We start from the raw sequence: 26,926 nt of genomic DNA on the forward strand, positions 1-26,926 counted from the left end.
TTCTAGAATAAATAAGTACGATAACGAATTGTTTTTAAACACAAGTAAAAGTATTATCAATAATATCTATTATATAAATACATAACCCAATTGAATGTCAACAACATTAGGTAGGTAGGTAGTTGTATACCTAATAGTATAATTTTTATAAGGTAGGTATTAATTATAAATCTCTTCGTTCGAAAATTAATTTACACAATTTTTTTCTTTCTAATATAGATAATGACTAATGACTAATAACATTAAATTATTATATATAGATTGAATTTTCATAAAATTGATTTATAAACCTTTAAAAAAATGTAACAAATTTATAACAATGTGTTTAATAAACGATAAACAGCTAACCAAGTTCTATTTTTTATTTCTTAGACTAAACACCACGGCACTTGGATAGTATGTGCGGTATAGTGTTATAGTGATTATAATACCTATTATGAGACTATGTATAAACTAATTAACTGTACAGCTTAAGTAAATAAATTGTAATAGCTTTTACAGTATACCTTTATTAGTACAATATGTTATCTAATTGTATATTATATGATTAAGTAGGTAACTAAAATATTTACACAACACACAAAAGAATTATAATGCTTGGACATATTTATAATTTATATGTATCTAACACTGTAAATAGTCTTAGTCCTATGTGGTGGGGAACATAGATTTAAACAAAAAAAGGTATTAAAAATCTAAACTAATATTTTTTATTGACATCTTTTGTGAACAATAATAAAATAATTCAAATGAAATATAATATATAAATATAAATATTACAACTTTAAAATAATCATCACTCACTTTAAAATTATAATATTAATAAAAAATAAAGATTAAATAAAATAAATATTGACTAGATTATATTCTTACCTTTAAGTTTGATAATACGTAAATTTACTCTAATATTAAAGCTAACAAATAGATTTTTTCCGGTAAACGTAAATTTGCCATGTTGTACGTTAGTAAGACGGAGTCAACGTAGCACGAGCGTAACATCATCTCAATAGCCGCAAATGATAAGAGGATGAGCTGTCTAAGAAAATATAAAAATAGATAATGCATAAATAATTTACAATATTTCTGATAAAGAAGGATGCAATACCCATTAGATAGCCATACCGAATTAGAATTAAAATTCAAAATAATCCAATCATGGGCGGTTATCGTTTGCACATCGACAAGTCGAATTATAGAAAAGGAGAAGAAAATTTAAAAATATTGTTTTAACTCTCACAAGTCTTAACAGTAGGTAATAATAATATAAATATATAGCGTATAAATATTAAAAACCGTAATATTACCTAATAGTACCTACCTAACAGTATAGTCACTATAGCCGTATAGATAGGTACAGTTTTAACTACAACTTTTACACTTTAATACGTTTATTTTGTGTTAGTTACTGTTCTATAAAGTGATCGAGAAAACAACCAGTTAAAAATAAGATATTCTGCACGAATAGTCGTGGAGCCCAGTGAATATATTAATTAGGCCGAAGCAGGGGGTAGATATACGAATATAATAATACATATATTAAATAAGGATCTAAAATGTATTTAAATAAACCAAAACCACTCAATGGCAGTTATATTATCAGTACTATTGCAGTATTGCATACTAAATACTTATAAAACTAATAACACTTACTAAGTATGAGACTTGAGTTGTACAATGGTAAGCGGAAGCTGTATCAGTATAGTAATCGTACGAAGTTCTGCGGTAGTCTGTAGTGCGTCGAGGTTCTAAATAGTTGTATACAGCAAACCGTCGTCCCGCACGGTGTGTTTAACTGGCAATAGGCCTTACAGTTAATCGTGTGTGTGAATCTGTAATTGTATCGGTCAGCAAATGTTAGTCATATCATGTCATGTAACAAAATATCATTTTATTCATCAGTGATTAACAGTCCAATTCGACATTATAGGTAATTTTGCGATAAAAATCGATGGGTCACCGCTCGTCTTCTTTAGTTGCTTGATCTCGTCATATTTGTTATAGTAGGTATATTTATATATTTAAACATAAGTACCTACATATTATTTATTACGATAAACGGCACAAATCGTACGCATAAGCGCGGTAGGGATCTATATTATGTACTAATTCAAATTTAATTCGTGATAGTTTTACATTTCATCATAGCTAAAATTGCATATTAATCGTTGGAAGTACACAGGTGTGGGGCGAAAACGCAAACCCTACACACTCATTTGAGGCTTTTCTCCTAGAAACCTTTTGACTCAAATCCTACTTTAAAGAATTATACACGTGTGAGACATCGCGTGGCCTGTACATATGTACCTATATTTAAATTAAATAACATTTTATTTACCACTAAGGATAGTACAAGATTCTACATGAAAATCGGTTTTTGTTGTTCATTATTTTCTTGAAATAAATTTATTTCCAACCTTATTTTTTGTATATAGCCTTGTAGTGTCCTCAAGACCTCAACCATCGATACCTATTATAACTGGGAATAATCAGTTTATTATAATAATATAATACATGCCATAAATCATAATATGAAATGTTTTTAAAGAATACCAAAATATTAAGTGAACATTGCTTTCATTTGACAAAATATTATACCTGCATTATATAAATATAACACGTATTTTAATTTACCTATTGTTTCACAAAAATAATTATAATAAAAATGGACTATTAATTTGAATACCTAGCTAGTTTATAACATTAGCATTTAAAAAGATAATTTAAATAAAATGTAACTTTGTAAAATGTACTTAACATACAAAGTGATTATTTATAGCTGGTGCTTGGTAATTTATGGTAGTTGAATTTATGTAGGTATCTATTAAATTTATACAATTGTCAAAATATTTATATAAATTAAAGAATAATATGATCAACATGGTTAATATCAAATAGTAGCTGAAAACCATTAAAAATTTAAAACTATACCTGGAATTTCTCCAGTAATTTTAAGAAAAATCAAAACCTAAGAAATTAGGTTTTAAAAATCAGAACAGTCAATATAAAATTATAAAAGTCAGGTTTTTTAATTTGAAAATACCATTACAGCATTTTAATAACACAGTCTACACCAATAATATATTAAGGATTTCTTTAAGAGGAGAGATTACTAAAATTGTTGATGTCAAACATCATGCAATTTTTTTACTAAGTGATAGTGATAGATGGAAAAGACTAAAAATAAAGGTTTCAAGGGGTGTCATATTCTCCATAATCCCCTCCTTCCTATAAATATACCATTGTCTACATAAGTATACTCAATATATTGATACAATATAACTCCAGGAATTATTTTTTAGTTATTAATTATATTATCTTAGTCAACTTACGAGGAAATTGAACCGTATGTTGTCTCCAACTCACACAAATAGTAAATCTAAGCACTAGATTATTATTACAGTATTTATAGTTAACATTAGAGCACATTTGCAAACTATTGCAATTGTAGAGGAATGGAGTTTTTTTCTCATACATTTATTTAAGTACCTATGTACTTATAATTTGTATTAAAATAAAAACTATTTGTTCAAGCAATCTATAGTCTATAAATTTGTCAACAAATAAAATTACTCTAACATTAACAATAAATAAATTGTAGAGAAAATTCTATTAGAATATTTGGTATATTATTAAACTTGTGTGAAATAGAAATGGCACGAGTGAGTATGACATCTTCTTGACAACAATACATCATTTGTTTATTCTTTCATGCTTCATGAAATAAACAATTCCAACTATAAAAATGTATTCTCCAAGCTAATAGAAAACATTCATTAATGACAAGAACAATAAATAAATAAATTATATAAAAATAGAAGTATAATAAGAGTTTTTCTCTTAAAGTGAAAATGCGATAAAAATGAAAAAAATCTTTAACAAGCCAAGATCAAAACAATAAATATAAAACAATGATAATATTTATTTTTTTTAATCAATATAACAGAACTTTCAAAACTCTTCCAATGCTAACAATATTATGGTTTTTACTACAAAATAAATAATTTGTAACTTAATTTGGTTATACGCTACTACTAAAAATTAAATAATTTTTAAACATATAATTAAACTATTATCAGGTATAAATAATATGAAAAATTGCACATATAATTTGATTTTACAATTATAAAAACATAAGGGGAATAGTTCAAACTTAAACATAAAATAAGATTGCATATTCTACCAAAATATATCATCATTTATCAAAGTACTAACATAAATACCATATGAACAATGAACATATATACATATCTCAGAAAAAGGTACTAAATCTCACATAAAAAATTTAAATATTTAATAAACAGTCTTTAACATCAAATACATACAATTCAGAAAAATATTTTTAAAATTATAATATTAATAATAATTTATTCTTTAATCATATTCCATCATAGATATAACATTTATATTTTCATCAATAATGCTAGCTTTCAATAAAAATTTAATTTTGTTGATTTAAGAGACATAGCAGTTCTATAGTCATTGTTAAAATTAAGTGTGAATGAACAAAAAACAATTTTTTAGTTAATGAGATATGGTTAAAAGTTATCAATTATATGGTATAATTTTCAACAAAATAAATTTATAATAAGAATTGTTTTTCAATAATTAAGCTATGTCTCATGAAATTAATGAATATGATGAAAAGTAAACCAAAATGGTTTTAAAAATAAAAATAAACTATAATACATTTTGACATAAAAAATTGTATTGTAGTACCAATTTCCTATATATACATATAACAATAACAATCTATCAAAAAAATAACAATTTTAATATTTTACAGCGAATAAACTTGCCTAAGATAAGTTTATATCTTCTCTATTCAAACTATAAAGCTAAATTGTTTTAATACATACTATAAAAATAATTAAATTTGTAAACATTTAACACCTTATATATAATTAGTCAATTACATTTATTATTACTTATTTAACAAACATGATGCTCAAAAGAACAGTTAGACATTATTAATTTAGGTATTAACATTGATTTTAAGACTTTTAAAATTAATGTTAATACCTTATTATACTGACAAAGTAAATGTGACTTAATCTGTTATTTTTGTCTTTTTTATATAGTATATACACTTGAAACATCTTTTGACATTTTTTGATTGCTCAATTTCAGGATTTAAAAACCAGTTTTTGAACATATTTATTTATGAATTTCATACAAATAGACTCAGGGTCCTATTGCAATTTAAACATTAATATACAGAACATAGTAATATGATCAGTTAATAATAATCTAGGTAATTAGGTAAACCCTAGTTTTTTTATTTTCCAACACTGCAATCAAGACTAATACCAGAAGCTTAAAAAACCAGTTTTAACTATCTAATAACGTTTATTAAGTGTAATAATCAAGAACATAAAATATTGGTAAAAAAAATATTTAAATAGTTTTAATTTAGATTTAAGATTTTACAATGTATTTTTTAATTCCTAAGTTAGGATTTTTTTAAAACTGTTTTTAAGATATGGACAATGTTTAAAATTAAAATAACCAAGGTTTCGTCAACTGGTTATAAACCAATTTATAAATATTTTCAATAACTGATTTTAAACCCTGCTCAATTTAAATTTTTTGGTTCTAAACTTCTAAATAAGTATGTATTTTGAATTATACTTTTATAATTTTTGTTGTAGTTTAGTAGTATAAAACAATCTAACTAACCAAAATTTTCACTTATTAATAATTAATTAGAAATATATTTTTTACAAAAATAACTAGGTTAATTATGCTTATATATTTAATATATCTGAATCAAAATATAAAATCAAGAAAGAAATTTAAACTATTCCCATGAAAGCATTACACTTTTAAATTAACTAAAAATATATTAACTCATCTAAATGTTTTAAATACTGTAAAAAGGTAATATTATACTTAAATTCACCTATCTTATGATATGTAAGGTAATTAAAAGTTAAAACAAATATTTAAAATTAAAACTGTTTTATACCTACAATACAATTTGTTGTGAGTATACTGAATTTATCACAGTTAAAATATTTCAAATTTGGCATAAGATCATTGGTTTCGTTTTATAACTTAATGGAAAACTGTATTTTTTATTTTTATTTACCTTGTGATTTTCTGAAATAATAAAACAATTCATATTAAATATATTTTAAGTTTAACCTATAAAATAAATTTAAAAATAAGGACATTTTAATTTTTAAATACCTTATTGGAAGACGACTCAAAGGTTTATTTTTGGAATTTTTATCTAATGATTCATCAGACAACGATTTTTCAGTTTTTATTTCTGACAAAAGAATTTGATTTCCATCAACATAACAAGATTGTGGTCTTTTTGCAGCAAATTTTACAAGGTTTCCATTTGCATCTTTTTTTATATCAACATTAATGCAGGACATCACAGGTACACTAAGTCTTTTTCCACGAAAATTAGCATTTCTTTTGGCAATATTTGTTGAGCGAGTTACCACATGTTCACTACTTTCATGTCTTTTCTGTGATCGATATGCCGGTGAGAGTGTTCTATCTTTTTTTACTGGCAGATGAGATACTTTTTGTTCTTTTAATGATCTTCCATTTTGTGGATCAATAACTGTTTGATGTACAGGTGTAGGTATTTTTGACGAATGTTCCATCATTTTGTTAATGGAAACACCAGTGTCTTTGATGAACTCAGATTCCAACATACTAAAAATATAATACGACTATTTTATATCAATTTTTAAGCTATGATTCAATATAATACCCAAGCTAATAAGTTTAATAATATCTTTCTCAAATTTGCAAAAAGTCATATTTTACCAGCAATTTAAAAACTTTTCAGATAAATATTGTAATAATTAACTATAACAAACCTATTTGACAAATTATGAGAACTACAATTCTGGATCTTTCATTCTTACTTGGAAATCTAAACTAGTCACTGTTAGATAATCTTTGTAACTGTTTTTAATATTATAGTAATATATAATTTAGTTTTAAAGTATTATTAAAAATATGTAATTGGGCTTGTATCAATATTTAATAAAAAAATATAAAAATATAATTTTTACAATAACTAAACATTTTGTACCAAAATAATCTGATTAAAATTTTCAAATGTTAAAAACGTAGGTAACCATATTTAATCAAACAAAACATTAACCATGTTTAATAAAAAATAATTATAGCTAAACACATTAACTATATTTTTGATATACTTACAATGACTTTTTACTACCCAAAGTAACCTTTTCATCTTCATTTGATGATCTTGAACCTGTGAAAAAAATACCCAATAAATGAACATAATCTAAATATATATAAAATGACTTGTCCTGAGTGATTTATCTTCACCTAGTTGGAACCACTGAAGCTATGAGAATAAAATTTGGACAGTAGTTTAGTTTTATGATGCAGACACCCACCAAGAAAGGATTTTTCAAAATGAAACCCCTACTGGGGTTAAAAGGGGGTAAAAGAGAAAAAATAAAAAAATTGATAGAAAATTATATTTTTATATGCACCTTGGTCAGTGAATTTGCTAAAATTATTTAAGTAGTTATTATTAAAACTGTATCACAAAGATATTACAGATATGTTGTTTAACTTAAGGGCTAGAAATTATAAACTTATGTACACATATCATGAGATCCGCAATCCATCACAGGTGGTCACAAATTTTAAAACAACACAAATTTAGTGAGTAATAAGATAGCATTTTACAAAATTTGCATTTTAAAGTGGTGCTCGCACAATTTTTTGAGATTCAAAATGGTTAATGAAAATATTTAAATTTTGAACACCATTAAACCAAATATTAAATAACAAATTAAACAAAGCTTAAATCATATTATAGAGTGGGTATTTTTAATGGGCAATGAAGTGCACCGGGTCACCTATTATTGTATATCATTTTAAGACAGAGTTAACCTAATGACATTATTTAATTTGTTATGGGCAATGTCGTGCGGGATCAGCTAGTTTAGTATAAATTAAAATTAAAAAGTTTGTCTTAAAATTACTTACATTCATCTATTTGACTTGAAAACATCTTTTCTTCGATTAAACTTCTTAAGAACACACCACCATTGTCCAATTGAATACGTTCAGATGATTTCAAAAGCAATAAACGAGATTCTTCATTAAATTTGATTATATCTTCATCAGTTTCTGTATACTCAGACATTCTCTTACTCTAAAAATTATTAATTATATATTATTTTTAGTATACTAAACAACAAAACAAGAATTTATTCTTCGGAATAAAAATTTGTTATCCTGTACAGTGTACATTGGTTAGAGAGAAAACAAATTGTGTGCAAACAAGTTGATGGTCGTAAAAAAATTACCACTATTGTATTATTGTGTAGCTAAAATGTATTATTAATATGATTACCTATTTTAGATTGTATTATGATAATTTATTAGTCAACATTTAACAATAATAATAATTGATTATCAATGATGATGAAGACTACTTAACCATCCATAAATTCCTAACAAAACTATGCATACATCATATTTTAATAAAATACCATCAATTTATAAAGCCTAACTAGAATCACTTTTTAACCTTTGTACAACATAATAATAAATCTTAAATACATTAATTTCTGAAAACAATAATATTTAATATTTATTCTATACTATTCTGTTTTACATCCTTCTAATACATATTTCAATACTGTCACCAAATCTGTGAATTCAATATTAATAATAATTTTAAAAATTAATATAATTACCCTTAATATGTGACCAATAGTAGTATTGCAATATTCTAAAAGTGGACGTTGTTCTTGGACAGTGCGATCTCCATCAATTAAAAGTTTGTTTATAGTATCAATCAATTTATCAACTAAAGGTTTTTCAGTCCACATCTTAAATATATTTACTATACTGGGCATTATATTACATAAGCTATATCTAACATTTGCAACCTTATCATCTGAAACAAATAACAAAATATATGTTATAATTAGAAAATTCATTATTCCATTAAAATGTTTGCTCATTAAATAATCAATTATTATTAACAAAGAAAAAATAATCATAATAATAAAATTACTCAATCAGGTTTAATTATTTTAAAATTTACATTTTATTATTATTTTAAGCCAAACAAGAACGTTATGTAAGTTCACACTTAAATAATGAGCTGTGGACAACTAGAAAAATCCTTAAGTTACAAAAGAAACTAAGGAACTTCTTTACAATGTGGCAGTACATTAGGAATTCCATGTTAATTTTTTTCCATTCATTAGCCGAGTATTTAAATTAATTTCATAGTTTCTAAAATAACTAACAATAGACTTTGATTATTGATCATAAATTTTAATAATAACCCATTTATATTGATTAGTAATTAACACTGTAATTTACAGCCAATAGATAATAGTCATACATCTATTGATTGCAAATCATATATTATACAAAGTTAAAAAAAATGATTTTTTACACTACAACCATCTTTTTATGTAATAATAGACTTAAACTTAGCAGTTTATAGTGTATGCGTTTCTAAATATTGTATTAAATATAACTAAATATCAATGTTATATAAGCTAAATCAATTATTAAAGAATCAATACAGTCTGTTAACTCATATGAATAACAATTTACATTACTACCATAATAATAATAACAAATATTAAATAATATACCTGCTAACGTAAGTAAAGGCAAGAAAAAGTGTTTTTTAAAATATGCTGTAGAAAATATGTTCAAAGCTTCTTGACAAATAAATATGTAAAATGATCTTTTGTAGAAATTTGGATTTTGAACTGTATCTGAAAAATTAAGTAAAATAAAATATATTAAAATTCAAGTAAATAATTATATACTATACATCTATATTTAAATATTATTTATTATTATTTAAATACGATTTCATTCAAAACAAAAATAAACACTCAAAAATATATAATGAAAAATTTTAATGTTGTTTTATTTCAAATGGAAATCATGTAAGAAAAATATCTTCAAAAACATTAATAGATTAAGAAATAATGAGTGATACATAGTAAAAGAATCAGCTAGTATTATTTATTTTTATATACTAACTATTAATTACTAAAAATTAACTATACGTCTTATACCAAATTAAAATAAAAGTATTGGCTATTTGGATTCATTAAATAAATACATTTTAATTGTTATTGTATATACAATAATCAAAGATAATCAAATAATAAAATAATATATTTAAATAGTTACAATCAATGAGATGTTCACGTAGTAGTGTTCTTTGGTTATCATCTAAATTATACCGTAAAATTGTCAATAGCAATGTGCTAACAGCTTCTTTAATTGGTTTTTGTCTCTTTAAAAAATAAATAAAACAAGATAAATTATTGAAAATACACAGACAAAATAATAAATAATATATTACTTACAGCACATTCTAAACGATTGAGCATTACTTTTCCAACATAAAATACTTGGTCAGATGTATAGCATGTAGGTAAAACCATTACCTGGTGCAAAAACTCTGCATACAATCTCCAGTTGTACTGGGAAAATAAATATTCTTCTAAGTGCATCAGTGATTTCAAAACTTGTTCTTGATATTTCTTTAAAATAAAATAACTAATTAGTTAACATGACATACAACATTTAATTTACACTTATATAATTATATTTCTATTTACCATTTTCGTTATCATAAAGCTTAAATTAGGAATCATTACTTTTAAAACTTTTATATCTCTCTCAGACAACATTTTCATTAATACTGAAGAAATCAACACCACTTTATCATTTAAAGATACCAAAACCTAAACAAATAAAAGTATTGTAATAGTAATTTCATCCTTTAAAAACGAAAAAATTAATCTAAATTAACCACTTACTTCTTTGATAATATCAACCAAAGCTATTCTTATCTCCACATAATCTTCCGAAACTAAATCAACTAAATAATTTATGAGATAAATTAACAAAGTTGTACTACCTTTGTCTGATGAACTTAAAAGTATAATATCTGTTAGACTGATAGCACAGAGTTTTTGAATAGTCAAATATGGCTTATCACAAATAGTATGATCCTGTTGAAATAAATCAATAAATAAGTGATAAAAATAAATATTAATACTAGTATTTGAAATAATTTTTAGTATTTTATAATTAAATAAAATTAATTAATTCACTAATTGTAATATATTGTAGGTAGTTAATTTATTACTCAGTATAATTTAATACATTTTTTACTACAATATTAAGTATAATATACATAATACATTTATAAAATTAAAATAACCTTTATGGTAGTTAATAAGATAAAAAAACCATCAGAAATGATAAGTATAATAATACTAATTTAAAACAATTTAAGATACAACGTAGTATTATGATTCAAGAATGAATAATAATAATAATAAAAAATGTAACTCACATTATTAATATACTCAGTTTTGCAATCAGTTTTCAGTAAATCAGTATATTTATTGACAAACCAAGATACATCTTCAAAACTTAAATAATCTATAAAAAACAATATAATTATTATCATAAAAATTGTTTTAATTTTACCAATTTTTAGTATTAGAAACTTCAAAAAACTTTAATATTTGTAAGCAAAGGTACTAATATTATATTAGGTTAAGCAGGTAAGAACAAATTAATAGTAATTAATCATTAATTTCATTTCCTCTTTATCGATGTTCAATAACAAAATTAATTATATGACTAATTTATTTGACAAATAAAAAATATTTTTATCATTGAATTTATTTATTTTTTTCAAAAATCAATACACTACAAAAACAATTAAGAGCCCACGATAGCCAGGTTTCCTTGGTAAAAATTAATTTTTCTACATTTTTTTCCATTTATTGGACTAAAATTTAAATGTTTTTGAAAAATATAAAAATAAATAATACTGTAAAAATTTCAAAAGTTTAGGTTTAGAGTTTTAAGTTATTAAATAATATATATTATTGAGCTATCATAACCTCATAAGACATTTTATATAAATATAAACAAAAACTATTATTTAAGACTTTCTAAAAAAATATCTTTAAATAATATACAGTACAAAACAATTATAAAACATATTTCATACTTCATTTTCTATGAGAATTTTTATTTTATTTGTAAATAATTTTATTAAAAATATAATTAGAAATATTTATATCTTTGCTTACACAAAATTTAAAAAAATAAAAATATTTCTTACCTTTAAGGGCTTTACAAATGACACCAAAATTCTTGGCAACTGCCACCACTAAGAAATTACTTTTATTAAAATCTGTGTCAATTAGTTTTTTAACCATTGGCACCACAACAGTAACAATTATTTCCCTGGGAAAGCATGGTATTATGTCTACAATGACATCAAGCAGAGCAACTTTGACACCATAATCAGCATTATTAGCTAAATCCACAATTGCTGGCAGCAAAATACAGTCTTTTGAATTTTCTGTATTGTCTTTAAGAAATGCACTCACTTTACTTAACTCTTGGCAAACTGTTTTTCTCACTAGAACACTTTCATCTTGACAAAGTGATAAGATGCATGGCCATATTTCACGTTTAATACTAAAAATACAAAATAAATTTATAAAGCAATATTGAAGAAAAAATCAAAAATTTTAATAGATAACTTACATGTGTGCGTTTAGTTTAGGGGCAAGAGATCCAAAAATCTGCAACTAATCAAACGCAATGATTCGGGCTTGGAAAGATCACTTCTTTCAATAGCAAATGGTAAAATCTGACGAAATAGATATAATATTAGAAAAAATAATTAAGAAAATGCAATTTCAATTTGTTACCTCTCTTTGTAAACAGTCAACAGGCAAGAATTCAATAAAATCCAGCAGCGTGTCCAACCATGTATTGATAACACCTAACATTAACAAAAAATTAAAATATTTAAGCGTTGTAGGAAAGGAATTAACGATTAAATCTATGCAACATACTATTGTTGTTGACGGTATGATTATCCAACGCAGAGAGAATGGTGGTCAAAAACGTCTGTTGGAACAAATCAGTGGTGAGCAGTTGCCTCTTCAAAATGTTTCTCACCGTTTCGGTCGCTTCATAATGATAATCGGCCGAGTCCTTCGTGTCATTCTGAAAACGTCGTTGACAAACACAGTCATTCGTTTGCAAGCAAAACTGCGGACGAACCTACTGACTATCGTTTATAATAATATTATGTGAACAGATCAATACGTACATCTTGCATCATACAGTTGTAGGTTGATATTAGACATAGCTCGCGGTGTCCCTGGCGCACTGCGGTTATGACCGAGTCTTATTCTGTTTACCTTTCGGCAACCAAACTCCGGTCCATCCAGTGGTATCCAGCGTTCACGACGACTTTCCGATTCCGGTGTGACGCACCGATACAAACGGTAAAAAATCAAATTAGCCAAGACCCGATCGAATGCCGCGAGTACGAGTGAAGGCGAACGAACGATCGACGACGAACTAGAACGAACTCGTCGGCACGATGTGTGTAGGTTGTACCTACAGACGTATGCGAGTGCGTGAGTGTGCGTGCAGGTGTAAGTATGGCAGTACGAGCGGTAAGATGTTTATTTCTGGAATGACTCACGTTGCGGTTAAATAACGGAAGCGGCGATGCTGCCGCTGGTGTCGGCCGACGGGTGGGGAAGACGAAACAACGAACATTTATTACACGTCTGTGAGATGGGTGACACATAACACCGCCGTCGACTCTGCTGCATAGCCAACAGCCACAACTACTGTGTAGCTCGCACAAGACGGACGTGATATTATAATATTATTATTTATTATTATTATTATGTATAGGTACCTATTTCTGTTAATACGATAACACAGTGATATCGAGCACGTCATTATCGTGATAACAGACCGTAGACGCTTATCGAGGTGCGGTTATTATTGTTATTGTTATTGTTATTGTTTACGATTTACGACGGCGATGGTAATGTACCGTGTACGATCCTACCTCTGCCCATTATGTCCTAATATCCTATTGTCCTGTAACTTATTTCACGTATCACGCATAGTTATTAATCTTTGTTTAATGCATTTAATAGTCAACATTCAACACTCGTGCATGTAGGTACCTACATATAATATATACCTATTAGTAATGCAATATTATTATATTATGATGTACATGATATTAATGTAGGTATTATGCAGTTTACCAGTGGCGGCGGGCAGCGTCAACTTGTTAGACAATAATGAAGCGAGACATAAAATATCAAAAACGACTTTATCTACGTTGGTAAATTAATATTAATTACCCATTATCTAAATTCCATAATTCAAATTATTATTATTTATTACGCCGATCGAATACTAATAATACAAAATACATTAGAATATAGGTATTCAATAGGTACTTTCTCAGCACCCACCACCGCACGTTTTAGTTGTGAGACAATTATTGTTTTACGATACCCCTCTGGGGCACCGAGTCACTGTGTGTATATACAAACCACTGATTATGATATTTTATAGTTAGTAATTGTATTTATAATCAATGATGTTAACAAAGTAGGTACTTTGTGTACTAAAAGTTTTTGCACTTCGGTATATTATATTTGAACAAGAGAAAACTTGCACAAACGTATTACTGCATTAGTGTCACAATAGTATTGTGCAAGGGTAATATATTATGATAATACGTTACGAATGTAAATTTTAAGTAAATAAATAATCGCAAAACGAATAATTTATTGGTATTGCTATTCTTAATGCAGTCTACATCATCCAAGTGCTCAGAAAAGTCACTTCTCATTATACTCATATTATTTACTCACTAGTCAGTAATCCGGTCTCTTCTCTCTGGTACTCGACACAATCAGAATTCAGAATTGATAATTATAATCATTAATAATAATTATTGTAATCGGAACGGTTTTGAATTAAACTCAATTATTGACTATTTTATTTTTTAGATTCTGAGCGAAATTATGAATGTATTGGTTTTATCGTGATGTGATTTATTTTTTGGTGTGTAAATGAGTACACATATTTAATTTAACAACTGACTAATAATACCTATACTTTATAATTTATATACTTTAATTAATATTTTGACGTTTTTATACCAAATTCAAATCAATGTCAACAGTACCACAGGCTGGAAAAATACTAGGTAATGATGATTTGTTCAATGTTTTATTTATAAATAGCTTAAAAAAAACGCCAGAATATTCAAAAAATGTAACCATATTTTATAGTAATTATAGATAAAGTTAATTCAAAATATAAAATTTGATAAAAATTTCAAGTATTTAGGTACGACGATTTAACTTTTAAGTTCTAACTATTTAAAAAAAATTATTTTATCAAAAACTGGTTTTGCGTAAAAATTCCCGTTTTCCCCGATCATTTTGAAAACTGATAGAAACTTTTTACTTTTGATCAATGACCTCTATAATGCCCAAAGGATATTCAATTAATAGGTGTACAAATAAATTTAAAAAATATACATTTATAAATTGTCATGTATTTAATAACAAACAGATCATATTATATAATAATATAACATGTTTAAATTTTTTAATTACCTACTGGGTAGGTATACAAGATATGGCAAGTGCCATAAATCCTGAAATAAAAATCCCTAGACTTAAACATTACTCATAGTCACATGCAAATAATTCAATAAATATAGATATTTTAAACGTAATATAAAACATCATCTATAGGTATTAAATTAAAAACACATAGATTAAAGGTTTTAATAAAAATATTAAATCATAACATTTATAGGCACAATACCTATTTTAAAAGTTAAAATCGAATTATACAAAGGTTTAGACTAACCGAAACGTCAAATTAAAAATCCCTTGTTTTTTCAGATCAAAATTTGCGTGAAAAAATGAGTTCACATTTGACAGTATATGCGAGGTTCCGACTGTAGTTGCTGTTTCTCACTATAAGTGGTGTTGGTATTTATCGGGACGCTTTGAGTATACCATGATATCTCTTCGTGCTCTGATATCTTATAATTAATACAATACATGTATGTATTAAAAATTTTAGGCCTAAAAATACAGAAAGGGAAAATTAAACATTAAACATATTGAGGTCTGAGGTGGGATAAAACACGTTGCCATCTGCGTCTGCGTATGTTAATATTGTAAGAGCAATGTACTATATTATACTCACAGATATATACTAATACTAATGTATTAGTATATATCTGTGATTATACTACATAGGCCTATAATCATGAAGATTAGAGATCTCTAATCTTCATGCCTATAATAATAAGAGACAATTAATCAGTTATCAGTTTATCACTATATCATAATATTGTCATCCAAACTTATATTACGAGTGTACCTATAATATATTTATATTAATGACATTCATATAGTATTATATTGTTAATGTTTATAAGTAAAGTTATAGACACCACTTCAGCCTACAGGCACTATAGTCCATAGGTATGTGCGTTGCCCGATACGGCGATACAGCATAATAATTAATAAATAAAATGATGTACCTATTTATTGATAATAAGTTTGATAATTCACTTTTTCACTATTCGATATTTCACACTTTTAACAACACGGAATTATTGATTCTACTGACGTAAATTTGCCGTATATAGCGCTACAAAGAAAGATCCTTGAGAATTATTTTTAATATTTTGTTGTACCTAATTCAAAAATGAATAAATAATGTAGATATTATAAATATTCACTAATTATTTATTTTTGCATATTCTATGTATGACAAAATGTTCAAAATATTTTGAATATTTTGAGCTATTAAAACCATGAGAAATATTCAATTGTTTTCAATTTGATAAAATGTTTTTTTTTAGTCAAATAGTATGAAAATTTAATATGAAATTCTACATAATTTATTCTTACACTATATTATAGTGTACCTACCTATATATAGGTACAATTTTTTTTATATATTATAGTTATTACTTATTATACAGTTTATGTTAAGTTCAAAGTTGCTTAGTGAATGGTACTATACTGATAGTCAGTTAGGTATTTAATATTTTAATCAAAATATCACAATTTATTATAGAAACAATTTTAAGTTTAATTTGAGTTTTAAATTTTTACGAAACAGCGTAACGATAACGATTTATCCTCAAACGATTTTAAATATTTGTTATTATTCAAAAAGCACAAGTCGTAGACACTTGAAAATTTCACCAGTTTTTTAGATTGGCATTTCATTACATTATTTAATTTTAAAAATATTTTGACTTTTTTTGAGCTATTAATAGACAACTGAAATTTCCAATTTTTCTGAAAATTTTTTTTGAAGTGTCGATAATTTTTTTTTGCCGAGTCAAAATACTTGAAAATGTAATACAAAGTTTTTTATAAGTTAGTCTTATAATGATTAAAAAATTATATGAATACATTGTCAAAATTTTTTTTGAATTATAAATATATACTAAATTCGTCAAAATCATGAATATTTTCATATAATTTAGTAAGTATAACTCATACATTTTTTTGTATTAGTAGCTAAGAGTTGAAAATTTAATACAAGATGTTCCATAAGTATTTGGCTTACAATAATTATAAAATAACTTAAATTTTGGTGTATTCAGGTCATTAAAACATAAACCACTTTTTTCACCAACCATAGAAATTATATCCTAGGCTGATAAATCATCTTCGTTGAGAATCGTTTTTCGTTTATAATCATACCTATCATTGGATTCAAATTTAACACTTCTATAATATATAAAAGTGATCCACACGGCACCTAATGTACAGCAGAGCGGTACCCACTTACCCGCTTTTCATTTAAGAAATTCTAACATAAAATTATTTAAGGATACATTTAATTATCAAAAAATCAAATTTAATTATCAAAAAAAGAGATCATACTTAAAATGTCCCGTCTTTCTGGTACATATTTTTATAATTGAGAAAAACAAACAACAAATTAAAGAAAAAATGGAATTTTTACACAAAAATCGTTTTTTCTATGTAATTCAAAAACGAATTACCTTAGATTCTTGAACTTATCTTAAAATATTTTTATTAAATCATTTTCTGTTTAGATAAATAAAATTAAATACAAGATTCTTCATTTTAATGCACATTGGAATCATAAAATCTAAGAAAATATATTAAAACAATAATTTTTTATTGACATTTATAACGATAAATAACGATATGTTAATTATTTTGTTATAATTTAAAAACATTAGTCGGAGGAACTATCAAACTTTTATTAAATTAACTATACACAATAATATTTTCAATCTATTTAAATTATAAATATTATTTATTTATAGGTACTATGAGCCTATTTTTACTGTTTTACAGTAGTTACAGAAATATGTTATTCCATTTTGAGTTTTATAAGTTTATACCTTTTTTTTGTCTGCTTTCTCCCGGTCGCCATCGTTTATTTGAAAAACAAAAGTTAACAACCGGGTTGATGGGACAGTCTCCCATCTGATAAATTATAGCTATATATTTACATTTACATAATGTTTTGTTGCGTTTATATACCTGCTCTTGACGGGCCGATCTGAGTCCGTCACCTTGGACATCGCGTTCTGGACGCCTCTTCTAGGGCCAACCTGAGTCCGCCGCCGCCCCCCAGGACATCGCGTAGTTCTGAGTGTGACTGCCGTGGTCGTTGTGACGTTGTACACTTGTACCCTCCCATGGTGTCATAAGCGGGGGATGAAGAATGGTGGTCGTTGACACCTCCGAGAATATACAAGTTAATACCTATAATATGATATGAATATTATTATAATAATCAAACGCTAATAATATAACAAATGCAACATTTTCGGGAAAAATTATACCAACCTACTATAATACTAAAAGTAAAATAAATAACTATATCAAAATAATATTGTCATAGATATAGGTTGATAGACCGTTTCCACACAGAATCGTTTTTCGTATACAAGTATACCTATAAAATTGAATTCAAATTTAACAAACCAATTATAGTGAACCACTCGACACTTAATGTACAACAGATCGGTACTTACTTATTAAACTAATTTTTATTTTTATTTTAAAAACCTGAAGTTACCTAGTTAGTCGAATTATCGAAACAAAATAAATGTATAAAAAATTAACCACTTAAATTTGTATTAAAAAGTCATAGTTTTCATCTGAAAAAAAGACAAAGTACATGTTTTATACTTCATCACAATATCACATTCTACAAATTAAATTATAAATTGAAAAATTGTATACCCAAATATCCATTAGTCTTTGTCTCCTCACAATATAGTTTTTGTCTAATAAAAGCTCATCGAATTCATCAAATATTAAAATACTCCAGACATCCCATCCAAAACCCTCAGGCAAATCATCAAAGTTCCCTTCTATTTATTCAATTATACCTTACACAAAGCCTTCAATGGGAATACCCCTCTCGTTTTCTATGTAATAGCAGTAGTATAAACTATACAGACGCCTGCTGCCAATTCCCATACTAGTTTGTCAATATACAATTAAGTTATAGATCATCATATTATTATGTTAGTGTATTATTTTGAAATGGAATATTTGCATATAATTAAATTTATCTTTTAAAAATAATTTATTTATATATTTTCGGAGTAGTAGCTGATGAATGACGATAAATTATTATGATTTATGATTACCCCTAGGGGACAGTTAGTTAAACAGTTAACAATTTTAAAGATGATTAATTTGAAAAATACAAAATTGATATAAATAATTGCAGAATTTGGTGTTTTGATCAAGTTCAGTATAATCGTAAAAAAAATAAATTTATAAAGCAATTTTATATTAATATAGTTATGCCTTATACTTACAACGTACTATCTAGAATATCAGCAGTACTGAATTTATTTGACTTCATCATTTGCTTACTGCCGTTGTCGACAGGAAAAACTTATGTATTTCGGTACATTAGGTTGGTCTTAGTACCAAAGTAGGCAATTTGAGTAGCGGTACACTCGCTTTGTATTAATAGAATCTTGGTGTCACCTTAGTTCATATGACTTCGTAATAATATAAGATATTACGAATTATTCTTCTTGGTTTTAAAATCTAGGAAAGAAAATTGTGAATTTGCTTGTGGAAAATAAATTGTAGTGTTATTTTGAATTTTCTCTTATAAAATTTAAGTATACTATCATTAACCACAATACACTGACTACTAGTCACTCTTTGGAATTAAAATTTAAAATACCAACTTTTATAATTAAAGGGATTCGATACCAACCGTTTTTAAGGAATTAAATAAAGGAAATTTTCAAAGAGCGCGAGTGTCGTGTAAATGTGAGTGTTTTATAAGTGATCGTTACTCGTTAGTGTGGGGAAGTTCCACTGAAGTGGAAATTAAATAACGGAGCGTACCCGCACTTGCAGAATTGCACAAAAGAATATTAATTTAATTATTTTGTTTTTTTTTGTCTTAAAGTATCAATCTGTTGACCATTGTTCTATAAACTAAATATATCTGAAAACATACTTGAATTAGTCATGCAGTTGTGCCAGATTAACTGCCGTATATTTATAATTGACTTCTATAATTTTTTAATTAATTTTAGTTTCTAAGAAGAACAATTTATTGGTCTTACTATAAATAAATTTAATTGTTTTAACTGAAAATACTTTTTCTATAGTAATGTCATATTTTGTTCACAATAGTGTTCTCTTATGAAAAGCAGAAATGTTTTGAGATGGTACTTTAATGATAAAATCGTATGTATATACCTATGTACATTGTACTTAGTACTTACCTGTGGACTGTGACGATTCTCAACCTTTTGGACTGCACTTCACATCTATCACCATTCACCACATATTCTAACCTATAATAATTAACATAAATTAAAAATAAGTAAGCTGGTGATTTTTGTAAGACATTATCAAAATGTAATCAAATTATAATTTTTTGATGGAAAAGGGCCAATTTTTTTGAAATTTAGAACTTAACAATAACAATATACTCGTACTAAAAAAACTATAATAATTAATAATAATATATTTTAAAATAAACAATAATTAAAAAATTAAAATAAGATTGTTATATTTCATCTATTTTTATTTTGAACTAATCAATATGATTGCTATAATAATATGATATTATTGCTCATTAGTAAATAGTTATTAATCATTTTAGATCGTAAATATCCACGTAGCGGAGTACCTACTGTAGTTTTATTTAAGCAGGCATTATATTCTGGTATTCATTATTAATAATATTAATATTTATTAAATTAATAACTAGGTAAATGTTAACATCGAAGACATAAATTAAAATTAATAAATTAGAGTAGAAACATAGACATATTATAGAATCGTAGTTTAAAGTTGAACATAATAATATGTAATTAATAATTATTATATTATACGTCATAAATCATTAGATACAAAATTAAATTACATAATATTATTTTTATTATTTATTTATTTATAAATTATTTTGTAACTATTGTAAATGGGACAGAAAATTAATTATTGATATTGGTGTTTAAATTATTTATATATATTTTTTCATTTGGTTAAGAAAAATAACAATAGAATGTAAGAATTCGTTATAATATAAAAGTGTAGGATTAAATTATTTATTGATAGCTTATAATTAAGACAATAGTATTTATAATGGAACGAAATATCTACAGTGGAATGTAATAATAGGACACAAACATCATCAATAAAGTACAAGTAGAGAACACAATTTAAAAAATATATTAACACAAATAATTCATCTGTTTTGTAATGGCTTTTATATAGATATTAGATAATGGTACCTATATCGATTAATATTTTAAACTGACTAAACTTTATACTGTTTTACATGCCACATGCCACAAGATGGTACATCTTAAATACCACTCGATGTATGCTATAATTATTGACGACGGGGTATATTAAGTAAAAAGCATTTTAATAGTATTTATATGACGTATAAAATAAGTAATTTTTTTTCGTAGTTTATAGTTACCTATATATCACAATGTATAGTCTCAAACTTATTTTAGTTTAGTGTAGGTGCATTACACATTCATTTAAAAGCGTACTCTTGTTTGTTTTCTTTTTTTTTTGTAAAGTGTAGTAGAATAACTGCATATTAAGTACCTATTTAAGTACTTTCCTTTATTGCTGATGTCGACTATTAGTAATAATACTTTTATATTTTGAGCGAAAAGAAGATTTATAATATGTACAAACTAATTTTATAATGATATATGTTCGAAGTTTAAATTTTGTAAATATCGTCAAAATTTCGAAAATATTCAATGTATTTTATAGTTGAACGTTTTCAACATTTTCACTTATTATAGATTTAGCCCGAGGCTATACACATCATTTTCTGTCCTCTGTATTGCCGCTCCTAATTTTAAAACAATGTAAAATCGTCCAGCTTGCCAGTTTATCTTCCATCGGTGATGTTATAGCGCCGCGTGTCATATCCTACTACTTCAATACAAAACAATGAATTTTGAATTCGAGGGAAAATGACGCGAAATCCGTAGTTTTTCATACATAGTTTGTCACTAAAACTTTTAAGTTTAACCAATGATAAAATAACACTATCTAGTTTAATATCGAATCTATGGTTAAACACATTAAATAGTTTACATAACCCAAAGCCTAACTTTTAATCGGAAATTTAAATTCCCCGACTATACAATTTAAATGTATTTTATACTAATTGTACGATTTGTTTGAATCTTTTGTTTATAAAATATGCCTATTATTATAATATGTGCATTATGCATATTATTACGATTCATAATATAATAATTCAGTTATTCAGTAGGTATTTGTTGTGTACGTATATATTATTCTATGGAAATAAAAAAATATATAAAACGTTTTCATAACACAGAAGAATTTAATATAACAGAGTTTTGAAAAAATATATCAAATAATTTATGTCAGATATTTTACTTTTTATTTTAATTTATTTCTATTATAATTTGTATTAATATAGGACGACGCTGCATGACTACGTACCTACCCACGCCTTCGTACACCGATATTTATTACTATAGTTCCGACACTCTTATACCATAAGAATTTGAAAAAAAAAACAAATTCTTATTTCCATAACAATGGCTTTTAGACTATTTATATAACAAATTAAAAGTATAAATCAAATTAAAAGATGACTTAATTAATTGTGATCGTACGCCAATTAATTTTATTATAAGTAAAGCAAAAGCATATAAGCAGTATCCATATATCTCTTCCTATATAATTGAATGGCGAGGACGAGCACCTACACTTTTTTCGCCCATGTAGATGAAAAATGTATTCAAAATATCAATACGTTATCGTTTCAAGTATATAATTAAAATCAATCGAAAAAAATAATTATACTATGTACAAATATACAATATATCTATAAGAGTAGGTACATTTCTTTTTAATTTGAACTCGTCGCGATTCAGTTTTCAAGGTATAGTACAACACTTTTTCTTGTACAGTACTTTATTTAATTAACTCTTCTCGAAATACACGTACTAATTAATAAATATTTTATCGTTAACATTTTTAACTACATAGAATAGCATTATAACTATTTATTGTATAATAAGCGATTGTATCTGTTTTGAACATTTGTTATTTTATGTTTTAGTTATTTTGTGCTGAGCTGTATTTTCTTCGGTGTTTGACGTTTACTGTTTGGTCTCTCGGCTTTGATGTATTTATGCGTAATATACTACTATGTTACAGTACATAACACATACAAACTGTACCTATTACAGGATATAATTTATTGTTATTTAGTTATAACAATTGATTTTAGATTATAATATTATACTAATAGAGATATTGGATACATCACTCAATAAATTGAATAAATAAATGGTTTTAAATGAAATATTTCACCTAGATGGTAACATGTGAGTATATTTCTATAATATTTTAATATTAATAATAAAATAATTTGAACTATTGGACAATCATTGAGATAAAAATGTTAATACATTTTAAATTATAATTTTAATAATAGTTGTCGGAAATTAAGATAAGAAATTAACATGAAGACTTGTAATATTATGATCTATCGGTGTTAATCATTTTATAGTTTAAAAACTAAGTAGAAGTACTGTAAATATTAATAGATTTAAGGATTGCATTTTTCCAATAAAATAAACCAGTCATAACATTTTTAAGATTGTATATTTTGTAAAATTAACTTATTGTACGTTAAATTTGATTAACTATTGTATATTGTAATAACTAAAAATAATATAGTTAATTCTATTGTTTATTAATACACTGAAGTAATGAATAAACGTGTTTCATACTTATAAAATATTCCGTGTAGGTAGATAGGACGGATTTAAAAATAATAACTAACTTGACTTGTAAAATTATTGTGTGGAATACGGGTGGGTAAGTGATAATATGATAATAGTATGTTACATTGTCACCCATTTCTTAGAGAATAATTAAGTAAAAGTTAAAAATAATTTCGTATTTTATTATATATAATGTATATTTATTGGCTATTGCCTATTATTTTATGTTAAGTAAAAATAATTTATTTATTTTGTTCTTTGTGTTAAAAAAATAAATATAGAATGAACCTAAAAAAATCATCCATCGAAAATAATTGTCATTATCATATATTTAAATTAAATTTTGTTGTATTAATATGCTTCGTTCACAGTTTTGTTATTTTTGCAATAATTATTATACTTATATAATATAAAATCTCACAGTAAACTTGAAAAGCAATACTCATTCTGTTAATTTTTCTTTGTAAATGCATTTGAAGTTTAATTAAATAAGTTTCACCTTTTAATACCATATTTAATACTTAATTAAATTAATTTACCATTTCATTTATAATATTGTATATTTTCCTTTAATAACCAACCTACAACTATGAAGTACAAATACTTGAGTTTTGAATAACAAATTTAAAATATCATTTATAGATCATGAAACCCTGTTTCATTTTTCTAATCACTTTAAAAAACCAAAAATAAATTATTTTAACATTGATTTCTGTTACTAGATTGAAAAACTTAGTTATTGTAAGCTTGAGTGGGTGGCTTAATTAAATTTTTTTAGCCAAGTAGGTACTCGTAACTATAATTACCAATTAAAAAATACAATTTTAAAATAATGTATGATAAAAATGTATTATTAATTTTTTTTTATCACAAGATAAAATTACAGATACATTGTACATTATTTCTTATTAGTTATTATATCAAATTTTTTTTTTTTAATTTAAATAATTAAATTCAGTTTAGCATTACGTTTAAAATGTGTAACTATGTTGAGTAAATGTACTTACAATTAATATTATCTTTATTAAATATACACATTTGTAATATAATGGGGGAATTTTATATTTTTGGGAAGTTTATATACTTAATATTGAAGAATAATATTAAAGTAATTAATGTTATTTGTCATATTATGGTATTATAACCTAACCAAAGAGTTATAGTCTATACCGGTCTGGGTTGAAAAAAATAGTTTTTGATACGTTGAGAATTAACGTAGCATTGTTTACAATACGGAATACCCACATTTTGGTATTATTTATCAGAGTCTAAGCAAATAAAGTTATGTTAGGATCCAAGGGAAAACGTAGGTGCTGCATATTATCTGCATATTTTAACAAACAATTTTATTCCAAAAATCAAATTTAGTATTTAGCACATATGCATTTATAATATTATAATGTTTAATTTGGTCCACAGAGTTTATAGTTCACGTACAATATCATACAATTTAGTATGTAAATATGTGCGATAAATGATAATTAATAAACTTTACTAAGACAGCTGTAGATACATAATTTACACACTTTATTTTATCGTAAAAATCGAATGACAATTCTCAGCAATGAAATAATAATAAAAAAAAAAATTGTTTTTATACTATTATACTAAATACTAGTAGTAAGTATAATTCTTTAATATTTCATTAACAATATTATTGAAGAAAAACATTCCTCTTGCACACTAATACTCAATAAAATCTAACAAAACTGTAAGTACAGAATACATAATAATTAATTAAAATATGTATGGAAAAAAAACATACATACATAAATTTATTTGTCACGCAGCACATATTGAACGGTTCTAAACTTTTCAAACACCACTGTCTATTAAAGAGAAGAAAACGCAACATTCTTTAAAAGTATAAAGATGCAAATTTAAAACAGCAAAACATATTAATTTATAATTTATCTATCAAGTATAAATAATGTGAGCGATTACATATTAAGCGAGATAATAATTTTATTGAAGTTTATTTCCACAATGTGTGATAGGTATTATCAACCTAAATAGTACGGACACTATACGAACTACGAGTAATAGTACGTACCTATTATAATTTATTTTTTTTTTTTATAGTTATTTATTTTTTTATTATGAGTTCTACACTAGTAAATCGTTATCAAAATAGCATTCAGGTAGAATTAAAAAATGTAAAAATGAAAAAAAAAATTTAGGTTTAATTTTTACAATTTTGAATTAATTTATTAGGCCTATCAACTTCAAATAATAATAATTGTTGTACTGAAGTCTCAAATTATGAAGAGTGTTGTAGAATAAAAATAGTTTATTAAAATAATGTATAAAAACAAAGAACAAGAAAAGCAATATTTAGATAGTGTTATAATAAGTATATTTCTTTTAGGTGTTTAAATGCCTATGCAAAATTCTGAAACAGCGATATAAAATAAGAGTAAATGGTGCGACCACTTTAAACAATCAATATACTTAGAAAGGAGTGTTGGTGATTTCTTCACCCAAACAAGCAAACTATATTTGATAAATTCTTAGTTAATACGAAAAATGCTTTGATGACATAAATTAATATAAAAAAACTACAACAATATACGTAAAGATAGGTCTCATTAAAATATGTGTATACATTTCGTTATTAATAATTAATTTTAGTGATTAGATAAGTATTGGTTGTCCATTAGACGTGTTCCCTTATAGCTTATTATTTCAATATAAAAAACCAATAGGTAATTCCTATACAGCATTACATTCAGTCAAATAGATTTATAATAATTTTAAAAA

At 25.3% G+C, this 26,926-nt stretch overlaps 1 protein-coding gene and 3 long non-coding RNA genes across 6 annotated transcripts in view; 2 read left to right on the top strand and 2 right to left on the bottom strand.

Moving 5' to 3' along the window:
- Positions 1-3,899: 3,899 nt before the first annotated feature.
- On the bottom strand, positions 3,900-13,294 carry LOC114122421 (serine/threonine-protein phosphatase 4 regulatory subunit 4-like). The gene is given in 17 exon segments (XM_027985077.2): positions 3,900-6,099; positions 6,190-6,672; positions 7,189-7,243; positions 7,993-8,161; positions 8,709-8,911; positions 9,627-9,752; positions 10,180-10,285; positions 10,359-10,535; positions 10,614-10,739; positions 10,815-11,009; positions 11,357-11,445; positions 12,140-12,501; positions 12,571-12,607; positions 12,610-12,676; positions 12,738-12,811; positions 12,885-13,038; positions 13,145-13,294. Coding segments are annotated over 17 exon segments (2,454 nt in total). The 5' UTR covers positions 13,157-13,294; the 3' UTR covers positions 3,900-6,080.
- Positions 13,295-13,850: 556 nt separating this feature from the next.
- LOC114122423 (uncharacterized) overlaps positions 13,851-26,926 on the top strand; it is a 41,839-nt gene continuing 28,763 nt past the window's right edge. The window contains exons 1-2 of one of the 2 annotated variants that reach the window (XR_007604025.1): positions 13,851-14,020; positions 14,093-14,188. This is a non-coding gene — a long non-coding RNA (uncharacterized LOC114122423). The remainder of the gene's footprint in view (positions 14,021-14,092; positions 14,189-26,926) is intronic. The other variant, XR_007604026.1, reaches the window with a different exon arrangement.
- LOC126549998 (uncharacterized) lies at positions 15,414-20,726 on the bottom strand. Its single transcript, XR_007604024.1, has 5 exons — positions 20,648-20,726; positions 20,210-20,364; positions 19,715-19,952; positions 18,420-18,644; positions 15,414-15,959 (listed from the first exon to the last, which is right to left on the bottom strand). It is a non-coding gene; the product is annotated as an uncharacterized LOC126549998 (long non-coding RNA).
- Positions 21,410-26,745, top strand: LOC126549997 (uncharacterized). Of its 2 annotated transcripts, XR_007604023.1 has the most exons (5): positions 21,410-23,200; positions 23,497-23,613; positions 23,691-23,764; positions 25,957-26,211; positions 26,535-26,745. It is a non-coding gene; the product is annotated as an uncharacterized LOC126549997 (long non-coding RNA). The 2 variants fall into 2 exon arrangements; XR_007604022.1 differs by having other exon boundaries at positions 23,497-23,764.

Source organism: Aphis gossypii, chromosome 2 (genome assembly GCF_020184175.1).
Source record: "Aphis gossypii isolate Hap1 chromosome 2, ASM2018417v2, whole genome shotgun sequence".
In the NCBI taxonomy this organism is placed as follows: domain Eukaryota; kingdom Metazoa; phylum Arthropoda; class Insecta; order Hemiptera; family Aphididae; genus Aphis; species Aphis gossypii.